The sequence below is a fragment of the Kwoniella bestiolae genome, chromosome 6 (genome assembly GCF_000512585.2).
Source record: "Kwoniella bestiolae CBS 10118 chromosome 6, complete sequence".
Taxonomy (NCBI): Eukaryota; Fungi; Basidiomycota; class Tremellomycetes; order Tremellales; family Cryptococcaceae; genus Kwoniella; species Kwoniella bestiolae.
Window position 1 is genome coordinate 1,872,840 of NC_089246.1, and position 21,654 is coordinate 1,894,493.

The 21,654-nt window shown below is 48.9% G+C and overlaps 8 protein-coding genes across 8 annotated transcripts; 5 read left to right on the forward strand and 3 right to left on the reverse strand.

The window, feature by feature from the left end:
- Positions 1-945: 945 nt before the first annotated feature.
- I302_107894 (uncharacterized protein) lies at positions 946-2,699 on the reverse strand (the record flags this gene model as incomplete). The annotated part of the gene is made up of 7 exons (XM_019192976.1): positions 946-1,543; positions 1,598-1,672; positions 1,728-1,825; positions 1,886-2,155; positions 2,210-2,353; positions 2,422-2,482; positions 2,563-2,699. The coding sequence occupies 7 exons, from the start codon at positions 2,697-2,699 to the stop codon at positions 946-948; spliced, it is 1,383 nt and encodes a 460-aa protein (XP_019044453.1).
- Positions 2,700-3,773: 1,074 nt separating this feature from the next.
- I302_107895 (uncharacterized protein) lies at positions 3,774-5,796 on the reverse strand (the record flags this gene model as incomplete). The annotated part of the gene is made up of 9 exons (XM_019192975.1): positions 3,774-4,003; positions 4,073-4,240; positions 4,319-4,551; positions 4,617-4,885; positions 4,960-5,096; positions 5,159-5,365; positions 5,435-5,527; positions 5,589-5,682; positions 5,743-5,796. 9 exons carry the CDS (start codon positions 5,794-5,796, stop codon positions 3,774-3,776), a joined length of 1,485 nt encoding a protein of 494 aa, XP_019044452.1.
- Positions 5,797-6,538: 742 nt separating this feature from the next.
- I302_107896 (uncharacterized protein) lies at positions 6,539-7,876 on the forward strand (the record flags this gene model as incomplete). Its single annotated transcript, XM_065870558.1, has 6 exons — positions 6,539-6,774; positions 6,908-7,105; positions 7,209-7,490; positions 7,549-7,568; positions 7,627-7,689; positions 7,755-7,876. The coding sequence occupies 6 exons, from the start codon at positions 6,539-6,541 to the stop codon at positions 7,874-7,876; spliced, it is 921 nt and encodes a 306-aa protein (XP_065726630.1).
- Positions 7,877-9,821: 1,945 nt separating this feature from the next.
- I302_107897 (uncharacterized protein) lies at positions 9,822-10,313 on the forward strand (the record flags this gene model as incomplete). Its single annotated transcript, XM_019192973.1, has 1 exon — positions 9,822-10,313. The coding sequence occupies one exon, from the start codon at positions 9,822-9,824 to the stop codon at positions 10,311-10,313; it is 492 nt and encodes a 163-aa protein (XP_019044450.1).
- A 282-nt stretch (positions 10,314-10,595) lies between these two features.
- Positions 10,596-14,312, reverse strand: I302_107898 (uncharacterized protein; the record flags this gene model as incomplete). The annotated part of the gene is made up of 11 exons (XM_019192972.1): positions 10,596-10,694; positions 10,755-10,889; positions 10,957-11,225; positions 11,277-11,316; positions 11,376-11,391; positions 11,452-11,472; positions 11,522-11,714; positions 11,866-12,654; positions 12,712-13,357; positions 13,406-13,915; positions 13,962-14,312. The coding sequence occupies 11 exons, from the start codon at positions 14,310-14,312 to the stop codon at positions 10,596-10,598; spliced, it is 3,069 nt and encodes a 1,022-aa protein (XP_019044449.1).
- Positions 14,313-15,019: 707 nt separating this feature from the next.
- I302_107899 (uncharacterized protein) lies at positions 15,020-16,391 on the forward strand (the record flags this gene model as incomplete). Its single annotated transcript, XM_019192971.1, has 4 exons — positions 15,020-15,046; positions 15,109-15,615; positions 15,730-16,016; positions 16,166-16,391. 4 exons carry the CDS (start codon positions 15,020-15,022, stop codon positions 16,389-16,391), a joined length of 1,047 nt encoding a protein of 348 aa, XP_019044448.1.
- Positions 16,392-17,601: 1,210 nt separating this feature from the next.
- On the forward strand, positions 17,602-20,338 carry I302_107900 (uncharacterized protein; the record flags this gene model as incomplete). Its single annotated transcript, XM_065870559.1, has 9 exons — positions 17,602-18,039; positions 18,109-18,135; positions 18,192-18,461; positions 18,519-18,589; positions 18,642-18,781; positions 18,825-18,897; positions 18,954-19,029; positions 19,090-19,272; positions 19,325-20,338. 9 exons carry the CDS (start codon positions 17,602-17,604, stop codon positions 20,336-20,338), a joined length of 2,292 nt encoding a protein of 763 aa, XP_065726631.1.
- A 498-nt stretch (positions 20,339-20,836) lies between these two features.
- I302_107901 (uncharacterized protein) lies at positions 20,837-21,575 on the forward strand (the record flags this gene model as incomplete). Its single annotated transcript, XM_019192969.1, has 3 exons — positions 20,837-21,067; positions 21,188-21,424; positions 21,495-21,575. The coding sequence occupies 3 exons, from the start codon at positions 20,837-20,839 to the stop codon at positions 21,573-21,575; spliced, it is 549 nt and encodes a 182-aa protein (XP_019044446.1).
- Positions 21,576-21,654: the final 79 nt, after the last annotated feature.

Here is a 21,654-nt window from a genome sequence, read left to right on the forward strand (position 1 = left end):
TGTGTGCTCCATGGGGAATGATCGGTAGATTATGCTCTGCCCCCGCATGGGCGTCAGCTGACATGATCGATAAACATCAGGAGTTCGATTGTGTAGACCAAAGGATAAGATGCTTGTTTTGACAGGGAGTCTTCAACTTGGCAGACTGAAGAAAGTAAAACAAGGGAAGGAGAGAAGGGAGATGTCGGGTAGATGTTCACCCGATCTTAGGAGTTGGGTCCGTCAATTGTCCGCCCTTCCTTTCCTTTCATGCTTGATTGATGGAAACCCATGCATGACTATGATCGAGATTTTCCCCGTTTTTGACAGAGTGGGCTAAAATGCAAAGCAAGTGGATTGTTGGACGAGCTTTTGGTAATGGGGAAACCCACTTTTGGCTTAGTGTGGTTTCTCGGTGAATTGGCGGATGTCCAACACGTCATTGGCTTAGAATAGCTTGGCCGAAAAGACTGAACCGTAGCCCAGACTTTCGGGGGGGACAGGGGATGATTATTGTTTGAACGGATGCACTCACGTGAGCAGGGTGCTGCTTGAGCGCTTAACGACGAGACGGCGATTGAGGGATTCTCTTGGAGGAAGCACAGGGAGAGGAAGGAAGCCGGATGGACGTCTCTTTGGCGTTTGTGGATTGCGTCTTGGTAACACACAGCAAGACGGGCTACTTGAATTGCCCATCTGCAAATGACTTCAATATATTCGTGCAGAAAGCGATCCAAGAAATGAACTTCACTAACTGAATGATCAGTCTGATTGGATGATGGTCATCCATGCATGTTATGCTGAATGTACCATGGAGATGTAGAGTACACGCAGAGGACTATGTATGACGATTGATGATATTGATTTGTTGCTCTACACTCTACCACTACATTGATCGGTTGAAGTTGTTGGGCGATCGCGTCATATGTATTATAATTGAAATAATGGATTTACTGCTGATTCACCTCACCATCCTCCTGATTGGCCTTCGTCTCCCTGCCGAGGCGGGATCACCTTCCCCCAACTGTCCTCAGCCTTGCTCGCCTGCTGTACTGGAGTAAAACCTCTCCATCTGACTCTTAATCCCTGTCCCTTCTCCATCTTCACCTCGAAGTCATCGCTAGAGCCTTGTATAGAAGGGCAATCACCGAATCCACCCAGTACACTAACGAGGTACCTCTTGCTACCCGCACATCTGCCCGATATCTCATGTACACCCCATAATTCATCTAAGCTTACTTCTCCAATGTTCCACCTCTGATAACACTCCTTTACTATGTTGATCGCGTCTCCAGGGGGTGACTTCCTTCCGTCTCCTGGAGCATTACTTGGATGTATGAATTTACCAGCGAGTTTATGAGGATGAGATGATTCGCCCGAGTTAGGCATGAAAGGTAATTCGACGGTGCGGACTGATCGGGGTGAACGAAGTGGTAACCCGGTAGCCAGCCTGAAGATGGCTGTTTGCGATGCGTAGATTGGTTGACCGGGTTGAGAGGGATCGTCGGAGGGGTAGTAAGATGGTTGGGAGGATACACCGACTCCGGATATCTCGACGTCATAGCTGAGAGGCAAGATTGTCAGATGAAATGACGGAGAAAAGAAGCAGCTGGCTCACCCCCAATTAGCAGCTTCCGCTTCTGCCCATCCTCTAAATTCTGCACCAGTCATTTCTAACTTGTGGTCGGAATGTCTGGAGATCAAGAGAGTTAGGCTATCTTTCATCTGAGGGTCACGCCATAACTCACCTGAACACTCTATCGGTTCTACCGGTGGGATCAACAAACCCTTTCTTCGCAAAATCATGCTCCTCCGCTCGAGGGAATTTGGCGTTGAAGTCGAAGTTCTAAAGCGATAATGTTAGTCAACATGGTATCGAATCCTACGCAGGTGTCCGAGTGCTTACCGGAGTAGTAACCAACAACACCTTCGGCCTATAAGTCCCAAAAGTGACCACTCCAAACCTATTCAGCACATCCGGATCTAGATGTTCTACCACTTCTAACAGTACTATAGCCTCGTATCCTTCTAATTTAGCGTTGTATTTCTCTATACCACCTAGCCAAAGCTCCGTGTGGAGCGGTTCCCATCTTGGTATCGTTGAGTTCGTAGGTGGTGCGAGTGTTTTGAGAGCTGATGTGATTACGGATGGGGAGACGTCAAGACCTCCTAGGCGCTAAAAAGATACAGGCGTTAGCAGTGGAGGATACTGCACGTGAAGGTCACATACCTGTATGAACAATTCTCCCCCTTGACTTGAGACATCCTCATCATCTTTTGACTGTTCTGATAGTATAGGAGGCTCCCGTATCGTCGAGGGAGGTACAACAAGGGTCTCAAGTAACGATCCAGGTCCACATCCTATGTCCAGTACCTATTACGGAATATGATGTTCAGCTGACCGCTGCTATATCTCATCGACAGTCATTAGCTTGAACCCACAGATCTCACACCTTCTCTCCGAAGCACGTCTAGTGCCCAGTGCCTTCTCTGCATCCACAGCCTAAAGAAGCAGATGCGGTCAGCATGGGATGCTCACTTCTTCTCAAGTTGGACTTCCTGGTGACGTGTCAGGTTACTCACTCTGGTGTAAAGGTAACTCCAGTCACCGTGCTTTCCTCTACCATCGATACTTCCGGAGCACCTACATCCTGAGGGAGAGTGGAGTGAGAGAGGAGTTCAGGTGAATCATTGGGATCGATCTCTGGGCGGGATGACATGGTGTAAGCTGGGGAAGGTGAAAGGGGCTGTCCTAGTGCTGGTCCTATATGGTCACCGTTTTCGATGAGTACGATCCAGTCGAATGATGCAGTCGATACAGCGTATATTAGGAGAAAATACTGCTGCTAAGTGTGTATATGAGGGGTCTAACAGAAGAAGAAGAAGGAGAAGAAGAAGAAGCGGAAACGTGAAGAAAAGGTTGTTTTACATTTGAATTCATTGAATCATGCGGTTATTTTTCAGTATAGTGGGGCAACAGATCGAATATCCCTGGCTGGATCCTGTTCTTTTCCTTTCTTCTCTTCATGTCATCTCCTCTTCCATTTTATGCATATAACTACCATCATGGTACGCATGCCTTCCCTTCTATGACCCCATCATGTGAGTCATCGTTTTTGTTATCATAAGCATGATGGCGTGACGAGGAATGCATTTCTTGTGAACCTTGTCGTCCACGGTACGCACATTCAAGAGACTCGGTTAATTCCTCCCCTTTCCTCTGCTTCTCAAGAGGCAATTCATTCACGATTCTGCATCCATGTAGACTGGATTGTGATCAACGAGATCTATACTCAACGCCAGATGGTCATGCCTCGAGTGATCCTCCATCCGTGATCCACCGGCCCTACTCGTCCTCCGTGGTACCACGTACACAACTGTTGTATCTGAAGAATCCTCTTTTCCACAATGGTACTCGGTTAAATCCTCGATCCACACGGTTCAGCATTTCCCCATGTGTCATACAGTAGTATACTACACATCCCTGAGGTAAAACAAGCTTTTCTCCACGGAGACCCATACGTCTATGACGGAACTGGCGGTACAGCACACTTTGCATAATACTATCGGCCGAAGGTGGTACTCTGAGTGGGGATGTTTAGGCCGAAAGGGGATTTACAGTATGCAAGAGTGGGGGAATGTATCATTCGCAGGCAACACAATATTTCGTCGTTTTCCACACCCATGTGGATAGTCGTGTGAAATATCAAATATACATGAAAATAACGACATCAATGACCGACTAAGACACGATACAACTCCAGGAATACTAAGAAAAGCAAAAGACGGCTCATCTATCTGACACACGGTACTGGCTTACTACCCAATCCCACAGCCTTCTTGAACTTCCCAGCGAGACTGTCGTCCAATTCTTCCTCTGTGAAGAATGGAAGAGCAGATTTACCTCTTTCGAACCTTTCCTCGGTGATCTTGAAAGTGGAAGGTAGACCTTCGTCCCATTCTTTGGTGGTGATGAGCTTGGCGAGGTATTTGGTAACCAGGGGAATCCTTGCCATACCGTGGCCTAGTTGCCCAAACCAAGTCAGCAAATGCAGTGAACGTTGTGAACTGAGATGTCACTCGGCAAATTCACCATGGAAACCTGCAGCCATGTACATCCCCTCTTTCCCTGGGATCTCGCCCACAAGAGGTAAAGTGTTCTTGGTAGCACATAACATCCCGGCCCAGATTCTCATCGCACCTTCACCGGGAGCTTCCGAACCCCAATCGGAGAAGTTGTTCTTGCAGTAATCTTGCAGCCCTGGCATCACGAAAGCAATGTCAGCTGCTGAGCCTAATTTTGGAAATGTTTGCTCTGATGGAAGAGTCAACCACTCACACGTCCTTATCCCCTCAGCTACGTACGCGTCATGATCTACGTAAATCTCTTTCTTAGTCATCACTCCCAATTTGTGGGCATTGTAATGAGCCAAACCCATGACGAGACCTGAGTCAGGCGTGAACATGAGATATGGCCCATCCTCAATGGTATACGAGTTGTTGAGGTATTTGGACCCGGAATAGGATAGAGGGGTGGTGATATTCGCGGCTTGAGCTTGATAAGGGACCAAGCTGCGATCCAATGTACACTCAGCACAAGGTTTACCCAGGATTAAAAGTGAGAGAGAACCACTTACTAATTGGCAATTGGACTACCCTCGAATAGATGAGGGGTATGAGCATTCGTACAGAAGATGACCTCTTTGGCTTTGATCGTTCGCTTCTCATGCACTTCCAGCTCCCATATCCCGTCGACTTTCTTGGTCGATTGAACAGGGGCGTAGGAGTAAAACTCGGCTCGTCCGGTCTCCATAGCGGACTTCATGAATGCTGTAGCGAGTTTGTGGGGGTGGCAAGATCCGGCGGGACCTTTGGAGTACGCGATGGCGTTGTGGATTCTGGTAGCCTGGGAAGCACAGGTCCAGAGATGTTAGCATGCGAGGAAACACGATGCAAGATCTCATATCGGAGACTACTCACCTTCTTCGCCTCGATTTCATCATCGTTCCAAGTCCATTCCGGCTCAGTACCTTTCAGACTGGGATGATTCTCCCTGGCAGCAATCCACTTGGCGTAATTCTCGGTCATCTTAGCTTTGCCCTCTTGCGAGACGCGGACTGGATGTCACATCATTAGCACAGTCTGTTGAGTCAACGTCTTGGAACAGTTTTCGACTCACCCTCAACCTTCTCGCCCTTCCAAAAGTCCACGTCCCACTTCTCCTTCTCGATCGTGTCCGTCACATATTCCAGGACCCTTTTCTCCAGATCTAAGACCTCAATAGCTTCTTCAATAGTCAGGCCCGCTCCCCCTTCAGTCAGAGGAGTGGTGAGGAGAGTGAGGGCACCAAAAGAGAATGGCGCGCAATGACCACCGTTTCGACCGGCTGATCAGGTGCATAGTAAGTGTACTATCATCCATACAATGCATAGGAGGAGACCTAAGCTAGACTCACAAGCACCCGAAGCCAGATCTTTAGCTTCCAGCACGGCGACTGTCTTGCCATTAGCTATACCTGGTCTGGTGAGATGGTACGCCATGGTAGTTCCTACGTCCATTTGCCAGAATCAGCATTTCCGTCATAGACACGAAGACGGGATACGGCTTACCTGCTATACCACCACCGACTATCACGTAGTCGATGACTTCTGTAGGAAGAGCAGCATCTTTGTTGTGATTATACAAAGACTTTCTACCTCGATTCTGTCAAATAACGCAATCAGTGATCGCCCACTTGTCCACCCGAAAGAAGGAACAACTCACGGTAGCTTGCCAGTGCGATACGGTCGATACGAAAGGTTGAGGCCACTTTGACATGCTTGCTGATAGGTTGGTCCGCAGTATACAGGAATGGATACAATGATATCAACCAAGAACAACAAGTCCTCGATAAGAGCCTTGCCTGATACTGTACGAGTATATAGTCGACAGGCAACTAGGTCAGACTAGTGGATCGGTCTTTTCCGATGGTGCGATAAGGTCACCGGGAAAGCGGAACTGCGGTTGCATGGCCTATAAGGTATCCTTTGAGAAAGCGCGAGATGCCAAGAAGGAAGCGTCGGCTGGTAAGAGTAGCGTGGGAAACCCAAAGAGAGTCTGGTCGCTCTACAGGCAGGCTCAGGGGAGAGGGGAGAGGGGTACCTCGCTGTTGAATCCCGAACAATATCAACGGTTCAAATGCGCGGCCAGAAGAGAGAAAGTTTATCGCTCAAGGATAGTCGCGCATCTGACCCCTCTGTCCAGCTTGGGCGATCGTGTATTTCTGCGTGCATGCCTTACATCAGTTTGCTTCATATGAGGCATGACTGACCAAGGCTTGGGCTTGACAGAGGTTGTGATAATGGACGATAGATAGAAATGCCACATATCGCTCTTACTCTAGCGCGATTCCCATGATTCGTCCCAGTTTGACGTCATATACAAAATTACAGTGACGACGGTGACATACATATCCACCTACAAATACACCTCGAAAAGTTCGTCTTTCTTTCTCCTCTACAATGCATCTATCCATACTGTATTTCAGTCAAGCAAGCCCATCCAGAAAACCCTAAACAAAATGTCCAACATCCCACCTAGCGTACCAGAGGAATACCGACCAGGTTTCTTACCTCCCTCCATCGCCAAACAGGCTCAAGATGCTTTGCCAGGTAAACAGGTCCCCTTGAACCCTGCTCCTTTGGACGATGTCATGGCCGATGGAAGCAAGTACAAGGCTGCTGGTAAGCTTGAGGGGAAGAACGCTGCTATCACTGGTGGTGATTCCGGTATTGGTAGAGCTGTAGCTATCTTATAGTGAGTCGGAGTATCCCGAGCATGACACGTATATACACGGATATACACGTATATCGCTGTACTCTTTGGAGAGTTATCCGTACGATCTTGTATTCTCATTGAGATCGAAGCTGACAGCCCGAACTCGTCGTAGTGCCCTCGAAGGCGCAAACGTTCTAATTCAATATCAACCAGCCGAAGAGGAAGATGCTCAAAACACGAAACAATACATCGCCAAAGTAGCTCCCAAAGCCAAAGTCGAACTCGTTGCTCAAGACCTGAGAGATGAAAAAGGTGCTTTGCAATTAGTTGAGAAGATCAAGTCTTGGAGTGGAGGTGAATTGCACGTTCTGTGAGTGGACGGTGTCCATATTCTCGCGAATCGTCACCTCAAATCCCCTTCCAACACCCAATCACGCTGTTATCACGTTATAAATCACTAACTTCCACCACAGCGTCAACAACGCAGCCACCCAGAACGAAGTCGAGCACATCGAAGACCTCCCTTCCGACCAATGGAGACATGTTTTCGACGTCAACATCCACGCCATCTTCTACCTCACCAAGAACCTCATCCCTATCATGCCATGGGGTGGATCCATCATCAACAACGCTTCCATCAACCCCTTTGTTGGTCATCCCAAATTACTCGATTACACCGCGACGAAAGGTGCTATCGTGGGATTCACTAGAGCTTTGTCTAACCAGATTGTGAAGGAGAAAGGTATCAGAGTAAAGTAAGTGGATACATGTGGTCAGCTAAGATACTCTCAGCTAATCACGTGTATCTAATAGCGCCGTATGCCCTGGACCCAGTGAGTTGAGGACATGTTGAATAGACTACGCGAATTTTTAGCTAATCATTACTAACAGTCTGGACCCCTCTCATCCCCGCAACGATGACCAAAGACTCGCTTGAGAACTTCGGTCCAAGTAGTAAGTAGTTGTTTGAGTCTCACCGCCAAATTGTATAATCAATCTAACCTATCTCCCCTCTACAGCCGCTATCGGTCGTGCAGGTCAACCCGTTGAAGTAGCCACCGCCTTTGTCTTCCTCGCGAGCGTCGATTCCTCATACTTTACTGCTCAATGCTTCCACGTGAACGGTGGTTCAGCTTACTAAGTGGCATAAAAAGGCGTTGCAGATTGTAGCATAAAAGAAATCGGATATTCGTTATATGTAGTGTAGCAAGATCAGATGCATGGTGGTACTAACCTAGTCTATGGTTTAAGCCTGGCTTCGTGATTTAGATCAATGGCTGAAGAGCAGATCGCTGTTGTAATATGCGCCAATGGGATTTGAGCTATCAGCAAGAGAAGGGTGTGGACAGTCAAACGTGCTCTCTCTGCCTCATGTCTATGTCAACCCGCCGCGTGGTCTCTTGAGGCTCTGCGCCCCCTCTGAAAAGTCACTTGAGCGACTACTCTGAGATTGTGCAGGTGCAGGCGATACTGCCGAACAAGTCCTTTGTCACGCAGATCGATGAGTATGGAACAAGTTGAGCAGCCATCTCGCGAGGAACAAGAGCAATCACCGAATCACAGTCAAATCGAGTCGTTACGCCTGCTGCCTTCCGGGATAATCAGAGGGCGAAGTGCTAGTCTTTCGGTCCGGAGTAGAAGTTCGTTGTAATGTCACTCAGAGTATTCCCTCGGCCGGTCCGCTTTGCTTTGAACGTTCAAGGTAAGCCGCGATATCCGCTAAACCATCGGCAGAGGGAATCAAGCGACGGACTGCAAGGCTCGTTTCAATTCAAAACGGTAATTCCTCCAGACCACGCCATAGTAACTTCTGTAGGCCGAGTCTCACGGGTGTCCAACTTGGTCTTCCATCGTACCTTGCCCTGATTCACTTCCATGCTTGATCTCGCGTGTCGATTTTGAGCCGATATAATGAAGATCGACAGAAGGATGATCTACGCTACTTTCGGAGGATAGCATCCGGAAATGTCCATGCAATGATCTGCCATTGAAATACATACGCACTCCATCGGCTACATTCCACTCGGATTTCCCTTGATCCTCAGCATGGAGCCCATATTGGACAAAGGGACATATGCACGTAGAGATGGCTTATCTTGTTCGGTTCCGAAAGGAGTATTCCTAATATCGCGGGATCAAAAGCCATGAAGCCACCGGGACGAGTGAAGGGAACGGAAGAGGACGCGTCCTTGTTCGCGTCGAAGCGGAAACGAGAACATTACTTTTGTGCAACCGATAGGACCTGGTTGATAACTAAATTAGGCAATTAAACGGAATGAATGTAGATCTCATAGAAGGGGACACGCTTAACCGACGTCGATCATGGTGAAAGTGCCGGTCAACTTGCAAATGTGACCAAAAAGGGGAACCGCATCTCACGGCATTTCCCATTCTTTTGGGAAAGATTTTTCGCCCGGAAGGTGTCCCTGATTTGATAATGTCTCGGAAAGATGATCGACAGGTACAGCGTAACACCCGCATTCTTTTGACGATCTCATTCAAATACAGAGAGCGGCTATTCGGTCCGTTTGGAGATTTACCCTTGGTTTAGGTACAAGCTTACTCGCATGAGAGGTAAGACATCCTCTGACATGTCCCTCTCTGCTTCGGTATTGTTCATCTGACCGTGCCTGTCGATCAGAGTGACAAACCCTTTCGAGTGAGACAATAAGATCTCGTAAGGGTTGTCAAACATTCCTTCAGGTTCTGGTCTTCGGATTGAAAGCGAGCTGTCCTCAGACTGACTCCCGAGCCCGTGCTTGGACGCCTTGGACGATGGGTAGTCCCGTGCTCCTGCCAAGGTTTATCAGCGTGGATCAAAATCAGAATCAGAATTGGGACCGACCGGCGTTTCTATTTTCAGACGTCCGAGAACGTCTTTTTTTTCCTACTAGACATCCGAAAAAATCCCACCTCTGCAAGATATATAAAGGGGTGAAGTTCCCCCGTCTCGTTTGTCTTTTTCTCTTCTCAACAACACACAACACAAATTACCAAGCCATCCGCTCTACAGCCCATTACCCAAACTCATCACCACTTAACCTTCTCTTACCTCAACCAAACCAAACCAAACCAAACCCATCACAATGTTCCGAACTGCCATCATCTCCTTCCTCGTCGCCTCCGCCGCTATGGTCGGTGTCAACGCTACTCGAGAGCCCGGAGCCTGTTACCAAGACAACTGTCAACGAGCCGTCCAAAGAACATGGCAAGGTCCCGCTGTCTACGCTCAACACATCTCCCAATGTTCTTCCGCCTTGTCATGTCAATCTACCCCCGCGGCCTCTACCACCACCACCTCTACCACCGTGACCGCCGGAGTTACCACCATCTACGTATCAGCGGCTACCAACACTCCTGCTCCCGTAGCAGCCGTGCTCTCTTGCCCCACCGGTATCCCATCAGACCAAGCCCAGAACTGTGAAAACAGCTTTGTCTCGTACTCCTCCGCCTGTTCATGTGCCTCAGTCACTGCTACCACCTCTGTCGCACCCGCTCCTGTCATCACCGCTACCGTCACCACCACCGTGCCCTCCGTCGTCTTCGTGACCGGTGCCCCCGAGGTCGTTGCCCTTTAGTTGGCGGAAAATGAAGGCGAGGGAAGAAATAGCTGGATCATCTCTTCAGGTTTTTTTTAGGATATCTTTGGGACTAGAGGTCTTTTTCATATAGTATTTAGTATATAGTATACACATCATGTCATGAATGCACATAATGTCTTTGTCCTATCTTATCGTACATACATAGCATCGCAATATATACAATGGAGTTTCCATACATAGCATCGCAATATATACAATGGAGTTTCCATCGACACGGGTATTTACAATGCTCGATATTGATAAAAGCACAAGTATGCCTCATTCGTCCCCGATCTCCTTTTGAAGCTGGGCAACGGCCTTTTCGCACCTGGCGACGATGTCTATATGTCGTATGATTGGTTTATACGAGTGTTGGAGCTGGATGAATGACATGATTTAGTCCATCAGATCAGTACAGACAAGAATCGTACAACCCACCGCAATAAGCTTGTCAGCATTCCAAAGCCTGGATGTCATGTTGGAGATGAACGAGAACAGATCTGAAACAGATTCGGTGGCACAAATCTCCACCTCGTTGAGTTTGAGTATGGCTATAGCGACTCGGAAGAGGGTCTGCAACGTGTAACGAATGGGTTCATGAGTTTTGTTCTGGCGCAGAACAGGGATTGGGCCAACTCACATCATGTCCTTCAACGAATGTCACATCCCATACCCTAAACAACGTCTCAACAGGCAAACAATCCGTGAACAAGCTCAACCACCATCCGAAAGTGACACTGGCCAAGTCTACGCCTAGTTCTTCTAGATGATCGTGCAGTTTGGGTACAAGCTGAGCCACCAGGTCGTTGAGTACCACTTGGTCTGCTCGAGATGCAAGTAGAGAAGCGGAATAGAATTGAGCAGGGAGGAGTCGATCGATGAGCGACGTAAGAACCCAGTATGCTTGTTCTGCAGACAGAGTCAGCTGGGTCGACATACGCAGTGCCGGTACAAACTCACCTTCATCAGTGTGGGTGAGCAGTAGCGTAGCAGCGAGCATCTATATAGTGCATAACGTGAGCTCAGGCGAAGAAAATGGCACGAAGATGAATGGCTTACATTCATTCCTTGGCAGCTACGGCAGCAGAGTCTCATGTTAGCATAGTGAATGTCCAGTAGACAAGACTCAACTCACTAGCCTACTGCGGGATTATGCCTACCGTCCTATGTCAGCGCAAACATATCACTCAGGTCTGATCACTCACCAGCTATACGCCGTCAAAATCCTTCTCAATTTGGCTACACCGGGCCCATCTCCACCGAAGAAAACGTTGCCAGGGAAAGTACGTGATACGTCCTTTTCTATATCCGCGTGAACAGGCGAGAGGTCGTCTTTGTGTACCGCAAGGATCTCAGCGTATTCCCCCGGGACCATGAGATCTTTTGCACCGGAGCATTCTGCGTTGTACGCGAAGTCAGCTCTCTTGTCCATATCTAGTACATCTTCAGAGGCGGAACGAAGCGGAAATTTAGGTTGGAGAGGATGCAGACCAGAACGGGGTCGATCATGCGATAGGTCACAAAATCTCGAGGTCACTACACCACTCACCAGCCCAAACGTCACTCCTATACTTGAGCGGTATACCCTTCCTCACCAGCCTTGTGAAAACCTTCCAATCTTCCTGACCCCCTTTCCCGCTCATTCCCATTTGACTGATCCCTATCAGACCTGAGCCCCATCGGAGGTCCTCTGATTTATGGTTACTACCAGACAAGGAGTCGCGTATGTGTCTTGCTCTGCGCCTCAAGAACGCGTCCCACTCTTTCAAGCGATCTTGTTGCTGTCTATCATGAATCTCCGTCAGTTGTTCTAACAAGCTGGATACAGTCAATCGACTTGCACTTGCAGATGTAGAATCGATGGTGGGTGAGGACTCCGTCAGTGAAGCGGAGAGAGGTGGAGTGGTTGTCGTGGTGGGTGCAATAGCAGGTCGGAGTGAGGAAGCACCTCTGGATGCGACAGTCAGGTGATCCTTCGCTGTTACAGGTTTAGCCGGTGAGGGATTAAGACTGAGGAGAGTGGACGATCGATGTCTTTGTGTATCGGCATGCGAAGAAGAGCGAGATTTGGGAGGCGAGCCGCTCTCGGGCGTCTTGACACGGACTACCGAATCGGTGGATCGTCTAGGTGAAGGTATAGAGGTTGAATCGCTGATATCCGTGGATTTACGTTCCCTTTGTATGGACTTTTGGCTTCCGTGAGAGCCACGTCGTCTTTTAGCTATCCATCCTTCACTTTCGTTGTCCGCCGCTGGGGCTAGAGTACCATTCAAAGACATTGGCGCGGATGTTCCTGCCGCAGAAGCATCCTTGAGTAACTTGGCGTGTTGGATGTCATCTAAGCGCATGTCAGCGTGTCAAGTCTTGAGTGGATACAGCCAATTCTGCAACTCACATATAAAACCATACCTGTCCGTTAAAGGCTCATCCTCACTTTCGAATCTACTAGCCGTGGTCAACTTGTTCTTTGACGCTTGGAAGAAGGACCCGAGGTTTTGACGTGACAGCGTCACAGTAGGTGGTCGAATGTCATCAGGGACGATTGAGGACAGCTCCACTGACGGAAGGGGTCTTTCCTCGGTAGGTGACGTAGCTGATGAGCCCGAATGAGCGACAGCCGAAGGTGCTGAAATAGCTGTGGTTGGGAAAGCCCGAGCCGATGATGTGCGATGGAGTAGAGACGGTCTAGGGTCGTCGGTGATATTGCTTATGACTCTGGTACCTCTGATAGTGGCGTTGGAAACAGATGACAGCAATGTCCGACCAAGAGAAGCAGTAGCAGCGAGAGCTTGATCGCCGTAGCCTGATCCCTTGGTGTCTCTGAAACTGCCAAGATCTGCTGAAGGCAGCTGACTACCAATAGATGCTGCTCGGCTCCGAGACAGGTCCCTTGATCTGCGTCGATCTGAAATAGCATCTCGAGCTATTATGCCATCGTCACGGGCGTTGCTAACGAGCGAGTGGGAGAGGTAGGCGACTAGCGAATTGGAGGGGATCTCGGAGGAAAGCAAGATTGATGAGGGATCCGGAGTGATGATACGCTATAAAGTATGTCAGAACTATCCCTTATCTCATTCCGGTCAACTCACAGTAGCTAGGAATATCGCCTTGAACGCTGGACTGCTCCCTCCATCGCCTTTCCGCCATGCTTCTGGATCCTCCTCGTCTAGTATAGCGGATTCAGCATCGATGGTTGGATTAGAGGCAGGTATGGTCGTTTTAGCGGGAGGTTGTAATGTTGTTTGATTTCCAGGACCAGACTTCTTGCTCCCACTCCATACCCACAGTCCCGAAGTCCATGTGGACCGATTATTCTTCTTCACTGGTGGTCCCACAGGCGTGGTAGTCCCACTGATAGAGTTGGAGGAGCGAGTAGCGGGATCAGGAGGGTCGACAGGAGATGAAGGGAAGGGAACAGATAACGAAGAAGCGATGGAAGGTGGTCTTCTAGCCCCTCGGTGGGACGGTGTAGGTGAGAGTGATCGTACAGATGCGGCGTCGTTGGGGATTGGCAGTGGATTGGGAGCCATTTCGCTTATGGGAGAGGTAGAAGTAAGAGAGGTGGATATCGCTTCGGTGAGACCGTCATGAATCGAGGCCTGGAAGATATCAGCACGACCTAAAAGCAGAGTATGGGAGACCAACCTGATCTGCAGATTTCCGCCTAGTTCTAGGTTTGCTCCTCTCTGTGTTCACCTTCTTTAGCTTGGCATTCTCATCCTCTAACCTCTCTATGACCTCTTTGAGCTCTGCTATCGCTTTGCTAAGTATTCTAAGAGGGTGGTCGGTAGAGGTGAGAATAGGATCACTTGCGGGGGGAGAAGGAGGGAATAGCGGAGGATGATCAGTGGAGCTCGGTGGATGGGCAGTGGATGTGGGGAGATCACCGGTTGATGGGTCAAACGAGTCGGTCGTGGAAGTATCCATGGGTGTCGAAGTGGACGATGGACCAGAGGGGGTTGCTCTACCATATTGACGCAGTGCATCATCCGTCATGAGATCGAATCTAGTCTCTACAATAGCCAATTCCTCTTTACTCAGACTGTCCAGATAAGTGAGCAACCTGGACCCAGTCGAATCTCCTCTCTTTGGTGAGCGAAACCGACTCAGCTGCTGATCTTCTACTATACGATGGTTATGCAGTGAAGGCGATGTAAGGGCTGACCAATGACCACTCCGCCGACTTGACTCTACGCCGAGCAACTGGGCTTCACTCGATTCATTTGCTGAACGACGAGATGATCTAGCCAAGGAGATGGTGTTTGCATGAGGTCTATGATATGTTGGAGAATGAATGTCCTGAGACCTAGGAGAGAAGTCGTGCCCCGCTGGCAATAAGATGGAAGGTGTGAGTTGAACTCCACCTACAGGGTGACCTGTTGACACACGACGAGAGAGTGAAGGGTGAGAGGTGGTGCTTGTAGCGAGAGGATGACTCCTTGATGTCTCTGTGGATCTCAGTCTCGGCCTAGGCTGAATCTGCTCAGCCATGGCTATGTCCCCTGTGCTCTCATGAGCTCATGTGAGGTGTATAGTATATGACGATGATGATGATGAAGATGGATGTGATGATGATGACGGAACCAATCGAGATGATGATGATGAAGGAACATAGATATAACATCTACTTTTCATCTTTCAATCTTTCACTCTTTCACTTCTCTTTCCTCATCTTCATTTCACTACAGATCAACGCATAGATCATGGTCAGGACCAACAAGCCGTACCAGGTGAGTGCCCTCTCATGCTTGCATGAGGTGGATGCTTACGATTTACTCATCGTACTCCATAGCGCCCCGATACCTATCGCAAGTCCAACCCCGACGCGACAGGTTCATGGAAACATGATCTACACGACTCGGTCAGATCATCACTGGCATCTCGTATCTCATCATCCTCTTCCTCATCAACGACTCCAGCATCCAGATCATCTCTGCTTAACCGAATAACAGGTGGTCAAGGTAAAGAACTGCTCCCATCCAACTCGTCAAATGTAAAATTACACGGGTTCGACGGACCACCACCAGCGAACCTGAACAATCCTAATGCCGGTGTGGAGCTCTTACCCTCGGGAAATGGTAGAAGACCAAAGAACAGTGGGAGAGGTGTGAACAATCAAAGTAAAGATCAGTTGAACGCTGCGTTGGGGGTAGGTGCTCAGCGAGTGAGGGATGTTAGACCGGTTCAGAGGGAATTGATACAACCTCAGCAGCAAGTGTCGATCATGGGTGCTGCGAGGGGGACTACTTGGGTGAGGGTGGAGAATTTGGCTCTGGGAACTACGGCTGAGGATGTCGAGGTGAGTAAGGCTTGACTACCATGGCAATCGGATATTTACACCATTACAAATCACGTCGGATTCATCTCAAATACATCCATTCCTCGCCTTCATGTGCTAATAGACTTTATATAGTCTGCATTCGCACCCCTCGCGATACTCAACTCCAAAACCATAATTTCCGCTACCCCCAACACAGTCACGGTGGACCTCGAGCTGGAGAACCGGTCTGACGCGGAAGGGTTGATCAAGCAATACCACGGTGTAGTAGCGGATGGAAATACGCTTAGTGTGACAATCATCAACCAAGGTTTGAAAGGTAGGATAGGAGCTTCCACACCGGCGGTGGTCCAGCAACCTGCTCAGCCTGCTGAAAGGAAGCACAATGTTGGGAGGGAGCTACTGGGATCGAACTCGTCTGGGTGAGTTCAATCGTACTTGCATTCCTTCGTTCTGTCTTTCGTCTCCGGAAACCGCCCTCCATCGTAAATCCCACTTCATTTCACCGCACAACCTCTGCATGATGATTCTCGCTTCCGGATTAAGGCTAATTGTTATCCCTCGCTCTTAGCAAACTCTATTCCGATACCATCCTTGCGGCAAACCCAACCTCATCCATAATGACACTCTCCGACGGCTCAGCATTCACCCCTACCCCGGAAGCAGCAGCAGCAGCTCGAAGATCAGATGCCTGGCGACAAGGTGGTCCCTCGCTAGCCCAGCGACTGGGTGGCCCGAGAAGTAAAGGAAGGGGGCAGATTGGGGGAGGCAGTTTTCATGATATGTTGATAGATTAGTCGGGAATTGCTGGAGAGTGGGCATAATACTATGTATCTGAGATTATTTGGTGTAGTGTTCTACAGAAGAGCGTTCTCGTCCACGTCAATGGGAAGGCGATGGCTCTGGCAAGACGATGGCTCTACCAAGCTGTCCATAACCACCCCAATTTGCTTCCGTCTCGCCATTACCTCATCAGGTTCCTACTCTTCTCTTCTCCTTCGCCTGTCATCCTCGGATTCTACCTGTACCTCAGTCCCGAACGCATTGAAGCAGATCTCCTAAGCGTGCCAATGGGGACCATTAGCCTCCGATGCATGGCATCCCAGGCCGAAACTTGTATTTAGTCGGTGCGATCGGCCGTGCAGCTGGTCCGATTAAGCTTAAATGATGCTAATTCCTCCCATTAGATTCGCTCGTCAAAGACTTTCGACCGAAACGAAGATATTTGACAGTTCTAGCGAGTCTTGCACTCCCTTAGTCCGATTGCGGTTACGTATCCATTTCATAGAAAACCTCTGTAATCAGATAAGAGGACAGAAGCGGGAGTAGATAGACAGATCCCCTTTTCGCTTTATAACACGCCTTCTAAGGGTTGGGACTTTCGCTAGTGCAGTTGTACATTCGAATATTACATCCTACGTTCTTTATCAGATAAACGAGTTCCTGAGGCGTTGCTATAAATAATATAATGATTCTATTAGGTGTTCCTTGGCGATTCAATTGACATGTGTGTTCTTTTCCTTCCATTAGCACTGTCACTCAGACTCAATCCGATCTTTCTCAAGTGTTCCGTTCCTTGGCTCATTCAATCGGCCGAGTGCGCTCTCACCAGTCACTCTGCCTTGTTCCATCGATGGCTGTCTTCGCTCGTTCCTTGCTGATGAGCCTAGATCAGGTGAATGTAAAGTAGGTTCGGATGGTGATGCGAATGCACGATGGGAAGACTCAAAGGCTTTCAAGAGAGGATTTTTCCCCATCTCATCGTCAGATCTCAATCGCCCTTTCTTTGCACTAGCTCAGAACTATTCATTCTCATCTCCTGGGACCTATCACAGGAGAAACGAATTGGCTCTTCGGTGAATGGTCGATACAGAATTTTCTGGTGGACAGGCTTTTTCAGCGAGCAAATCTCAGATAAGAGAAAAAGCTTCATGTATATATGAGAGAACACGATGACAGTCTTTTCATCCTCCTTTGAACACCCTCAACCGCTATCCCTCTCCCAGAATGTCGCGAATACACTTCCTTCTCATCTGGCTTTCCCTGCTCATCTTATCATGCTCAGCTGAAAGGCTTGAGATATCACTTCGTAAACCACCCTACCAATGTCTTGAAGGATGTTACGATGCTTTGTCCTTGGTAACGTTTGGCGATATCAAAGCCAAGAAGCCTACGATCAAAGATCAATGCAATTCGACCTCTTTCGTCAGCTCGTTGGCCCTGTGTTCAAGCAACTACTGCTCTTCGAAACAGCAGATTGACGGTTGGAAGTACATCACCTCGGAATGCGAAGGGTCGAAGATCGACCTACAACCTCAAGGAGAAGTTCTGCTCTCGATTGATACCTCGGAAGTGCCATCTACAAGCATATTCGGAAAGAAGAAGACTGTCAACGGGACGATACTGCTAGATCAACGCTCTTTCGATGCGGGTTACAGGACTGTTGTGAGTGACGATTAGCAATGACTGATGACTTCTCTCGCTGACGCACCCCAACCCTTCCACACCACACAGAATTCTCAATGGCAGAGACTGGCTTACGTGAGTTGGACGAAGTTGTCATTCCATCACGTCATCTGCTGAAATACAGTCCTCAGAGTCACGCCTTTGGCTTCGCCGTCTATCTATTTCTAATTGTAATAGTGCTTATCGGTCTATGCAATCGACTCTTGTGTCTAATGGTCAACCGTAACCTCCCTGACTCTCCTGAAGATCCGGATGTACCTAGATCCACACGCAGTCCGACTATATGGTCGAGAGGTTACACATGGTGGCGAAAGAACGTCACTATGCCTGCGCTGTTCGGCTACAGGCATTCTCAGCCATGGGGATGGGTATCAATACCTACGAGAATGCAAAGTATTCTGGTGAGTGGACCTAGCATCCCCACAAGAGACTCCGCCTACCCAAAGCTTGCTCTATAGATATTCTCGTTCATCGCCATCAACATAATCTTCACATGTGTGGGATATGATCTGTTTGACGATAACACCGAGTGAGTTGATCTTTGAGTTGCAGAGACCTCGAACTGATATCTCCGTATAAAGGGACACGAACGACAAACAGGCTCAACTTCTCGATCAACTGCAGTACCGAACAGGAGTGATGTGCGTGTACAACCTGCCGCTGCTTTGGTTATTGGCAGGAAGGAATGATGTGATTCTGTGGATCACCGGGTGGTCGTACTGTAAGTGCTTGGTAAGAAGCTAGAATATCGTTGTTGATCTCAGCCTCAGCCTCCGTGAACTTGTGGCATCGATATATCGCTCGGCTAGCCGTGATTCAAGCGTTCATCCATGGAGTGTGAGTAGAGCCACGCTGTAGTCGTCCACGCCAAATCCGCTGATGTCCAAACGCAGAGTCTACTCCATCGATAAGAGGGACTCTTTGGCCGAACGATTCTTCCACCGAATGTATTGGGGCACTGGTGTGTTCGTGAGTCCTTCGATACCAAGTATTCTAGTAAATATACATCTAACTGGGATGTCGTTCCAGGCCCTGATCTGCTTCATCTTCCTGGTGGTCTTCTCCATCAAGCCGATCCGAACGAGATGGTACGAGATATTCTTGGTCACTCATATCGCACTGGCGGTGTGCAGCTTGGTGCTCCTCTACTTCCACTTGACGCATATGAAGGGGAAGTTTGACCCATATGTGTATGCATGTGGCGCTGTCTGGGTAAGTGAGCCAAAAAGTAGAGGCGCATAACCCGTGTTGATGAGTTACGCAGGGCCTTGATCGATTGATACGTCTGCTCCGTATCGTCGTTCTGACTTACAAGGCACTTTCGAGCAAAGGCAAGAACACCATCGCAGTAATGTCAAATGACGACTCCGGGTTGATAAGACTGTCAATTACAACTTCTATCAGGATCATTCCGAAACCAGGTCATTACTACTTCCTGTACCACCCGTTCTCGATCAAGCCTTGGGAAAACCACCCGTTTACCGTTGCTTCATGGGAGATCAACGACGATTCGACCACTTTACACTTCCTCGTAGCACCTCAGAAGGGCGCTACCAAGAAGTGGAGGAAAAGAGTTTCCAAGACACCAGAAAGGAGTGACAACATCAGACTGCTGATTGAAGGTCCATATGGTCACTCAAATCCCGTCGAAAGGTATGAGAACTTGCTATTAGTCGCGGGCGGAAGCGGTATAACGTCGATGTTGGCTTATATCCACACCATGAAGTACCACCGGCAAGACCTCCGGGACGTTGTGACCAAAAAAGTTACATTGGTATGGGTAGTAAAGAACCTACACTATGCGATGGACGTGATTCAAAACGAACTGAAGGAGTTTGTAGATACCTCGAATGGCATTAAAGGGATCTCAGTAAACATCCAACTTCACTTGACCAAAGACACCGATTCGACCACGACAACTCTCGCAGGCTCCCCAGCGATGTCGAGGGATAATTCAAAATCCACTGGATCTTCTCCAAACACGCTATCCAGTCCGACGATGTTCGCGGAGAAAGTTTACCAAGATGAAGAGACTAAAGAGCCGGGAGAGAAGCCCTCCGGCGCATTGACGATTCATTACGGTAGGCCCGAGATGCACTACTTGGTGGACACAGCTTTAAGTAGACTGGTGGGCGGCGAGAGACTTGCGGTGTCGGCATGCGGTCCAGCGGCGATGATTGATGATATGCGCAAAGCGGTTTGTGAGTTGTATGGGTCAGAGGAAGGGAAGGTGGATGGTAGGACTTTGGAGTACTTCGAAGAGTTATTTTCTTGGTAAATTTTGGATCTCATAGGTCATGCATAGATCGTAGCACGTATTTACCACGCTCACAATCAAGGTCTTGAACGATACCCGAGATCCACTCAGGTGCTGCCAAATTCCCACGTAGCGGTACGATGAGGTCATGGGGTCTACCGGACTGACTAATCAACCTTATCTAATCGTGCCGTCATTGGTATGACAGGAGAGGTATTCGCACTTACACCTCCATCAGATGATGCATGGATCGATGTGAAAATATATTAGTCTGATTGGCTCAGCCTTGTGACGCAGACACAGTACAAAGTCAACGAAAGGAGGGTATGACGAGGGATGACATCTGGTCGTGCGATGGTTGGTGGATTCAGCCTACATAAAAGGTGAAATCTTAGGTAGTAGCTGCAGCATTCTTCATTCAACCACCTTTCCAAAGTCTTCTCAATGCTCTCTACCCGCTTTATCACACGCATTCGACCAGTATACCATAACCAGCTTCGTTTATTTGCAACGGCCAAGATGTCAACGGTATCCGACGTCATCTCGCACGACCACCGTGAGCTCGAAGAGTACTACGATAACATTGTGAAAGCATCTACCGACGACGAGAAGGTCAGATGGCAGAACCAGTTCACCTGGGAGCTGGCCAGACACTCGATTGGTGAGGAATTGGTAGTCTACCCGGCGTTTGAGAAATACATTGCGGACGGAAAGGCCATGGCGGATAAAGACAGAGCCGAGCATGCGAAGGTGGGTTAATCTGCAGTGACCTCTTTGAGGGATCCTCAAATGTGTGATTAGCTATGGTAATTGCCAGCCCACACCCTGTTACAGTATCAGGTACTCTCGCTAATCATCCACATTCATTAGGCAAAAGAACTCCTCAACACCTTCCAACAGCTCCAACCATCCAGTCCCGAGTTCGAGCGCACCCTCAAACAACTCATGAGCGAGCTGTCCGAGCATATCAAAGGTGAGGAGCAAGATGATATGCCCAAGCTCGAGCAATCCCTCCCAGGAGGTGAATCGGCCCAACTTGCCACCAGCTTCCAAAGGACAAAGAAGTTTGTCCCCACCAGAAGTCACCCGAGCGCACCTGACAAGCCTGTGAGTGGTTACCTTTCAAGAGGCTGAACAGCTTGCGTCCCCACAATTGACATCTGGTTCCCCCGTATAGCCCTTCGAGACCGTTGCGGGTTTGATGGCAGCACCGATCGACAAGCTCGGCGACATCTTCCGAAGATTCCCAAAGGATTGAACGTTTCTGGTGAGGTCTTACGCAAGTGGTGAGCCGGTCGGGCTGACTGATGTGTCCTCTAACAGCGACTGCTCAGCCA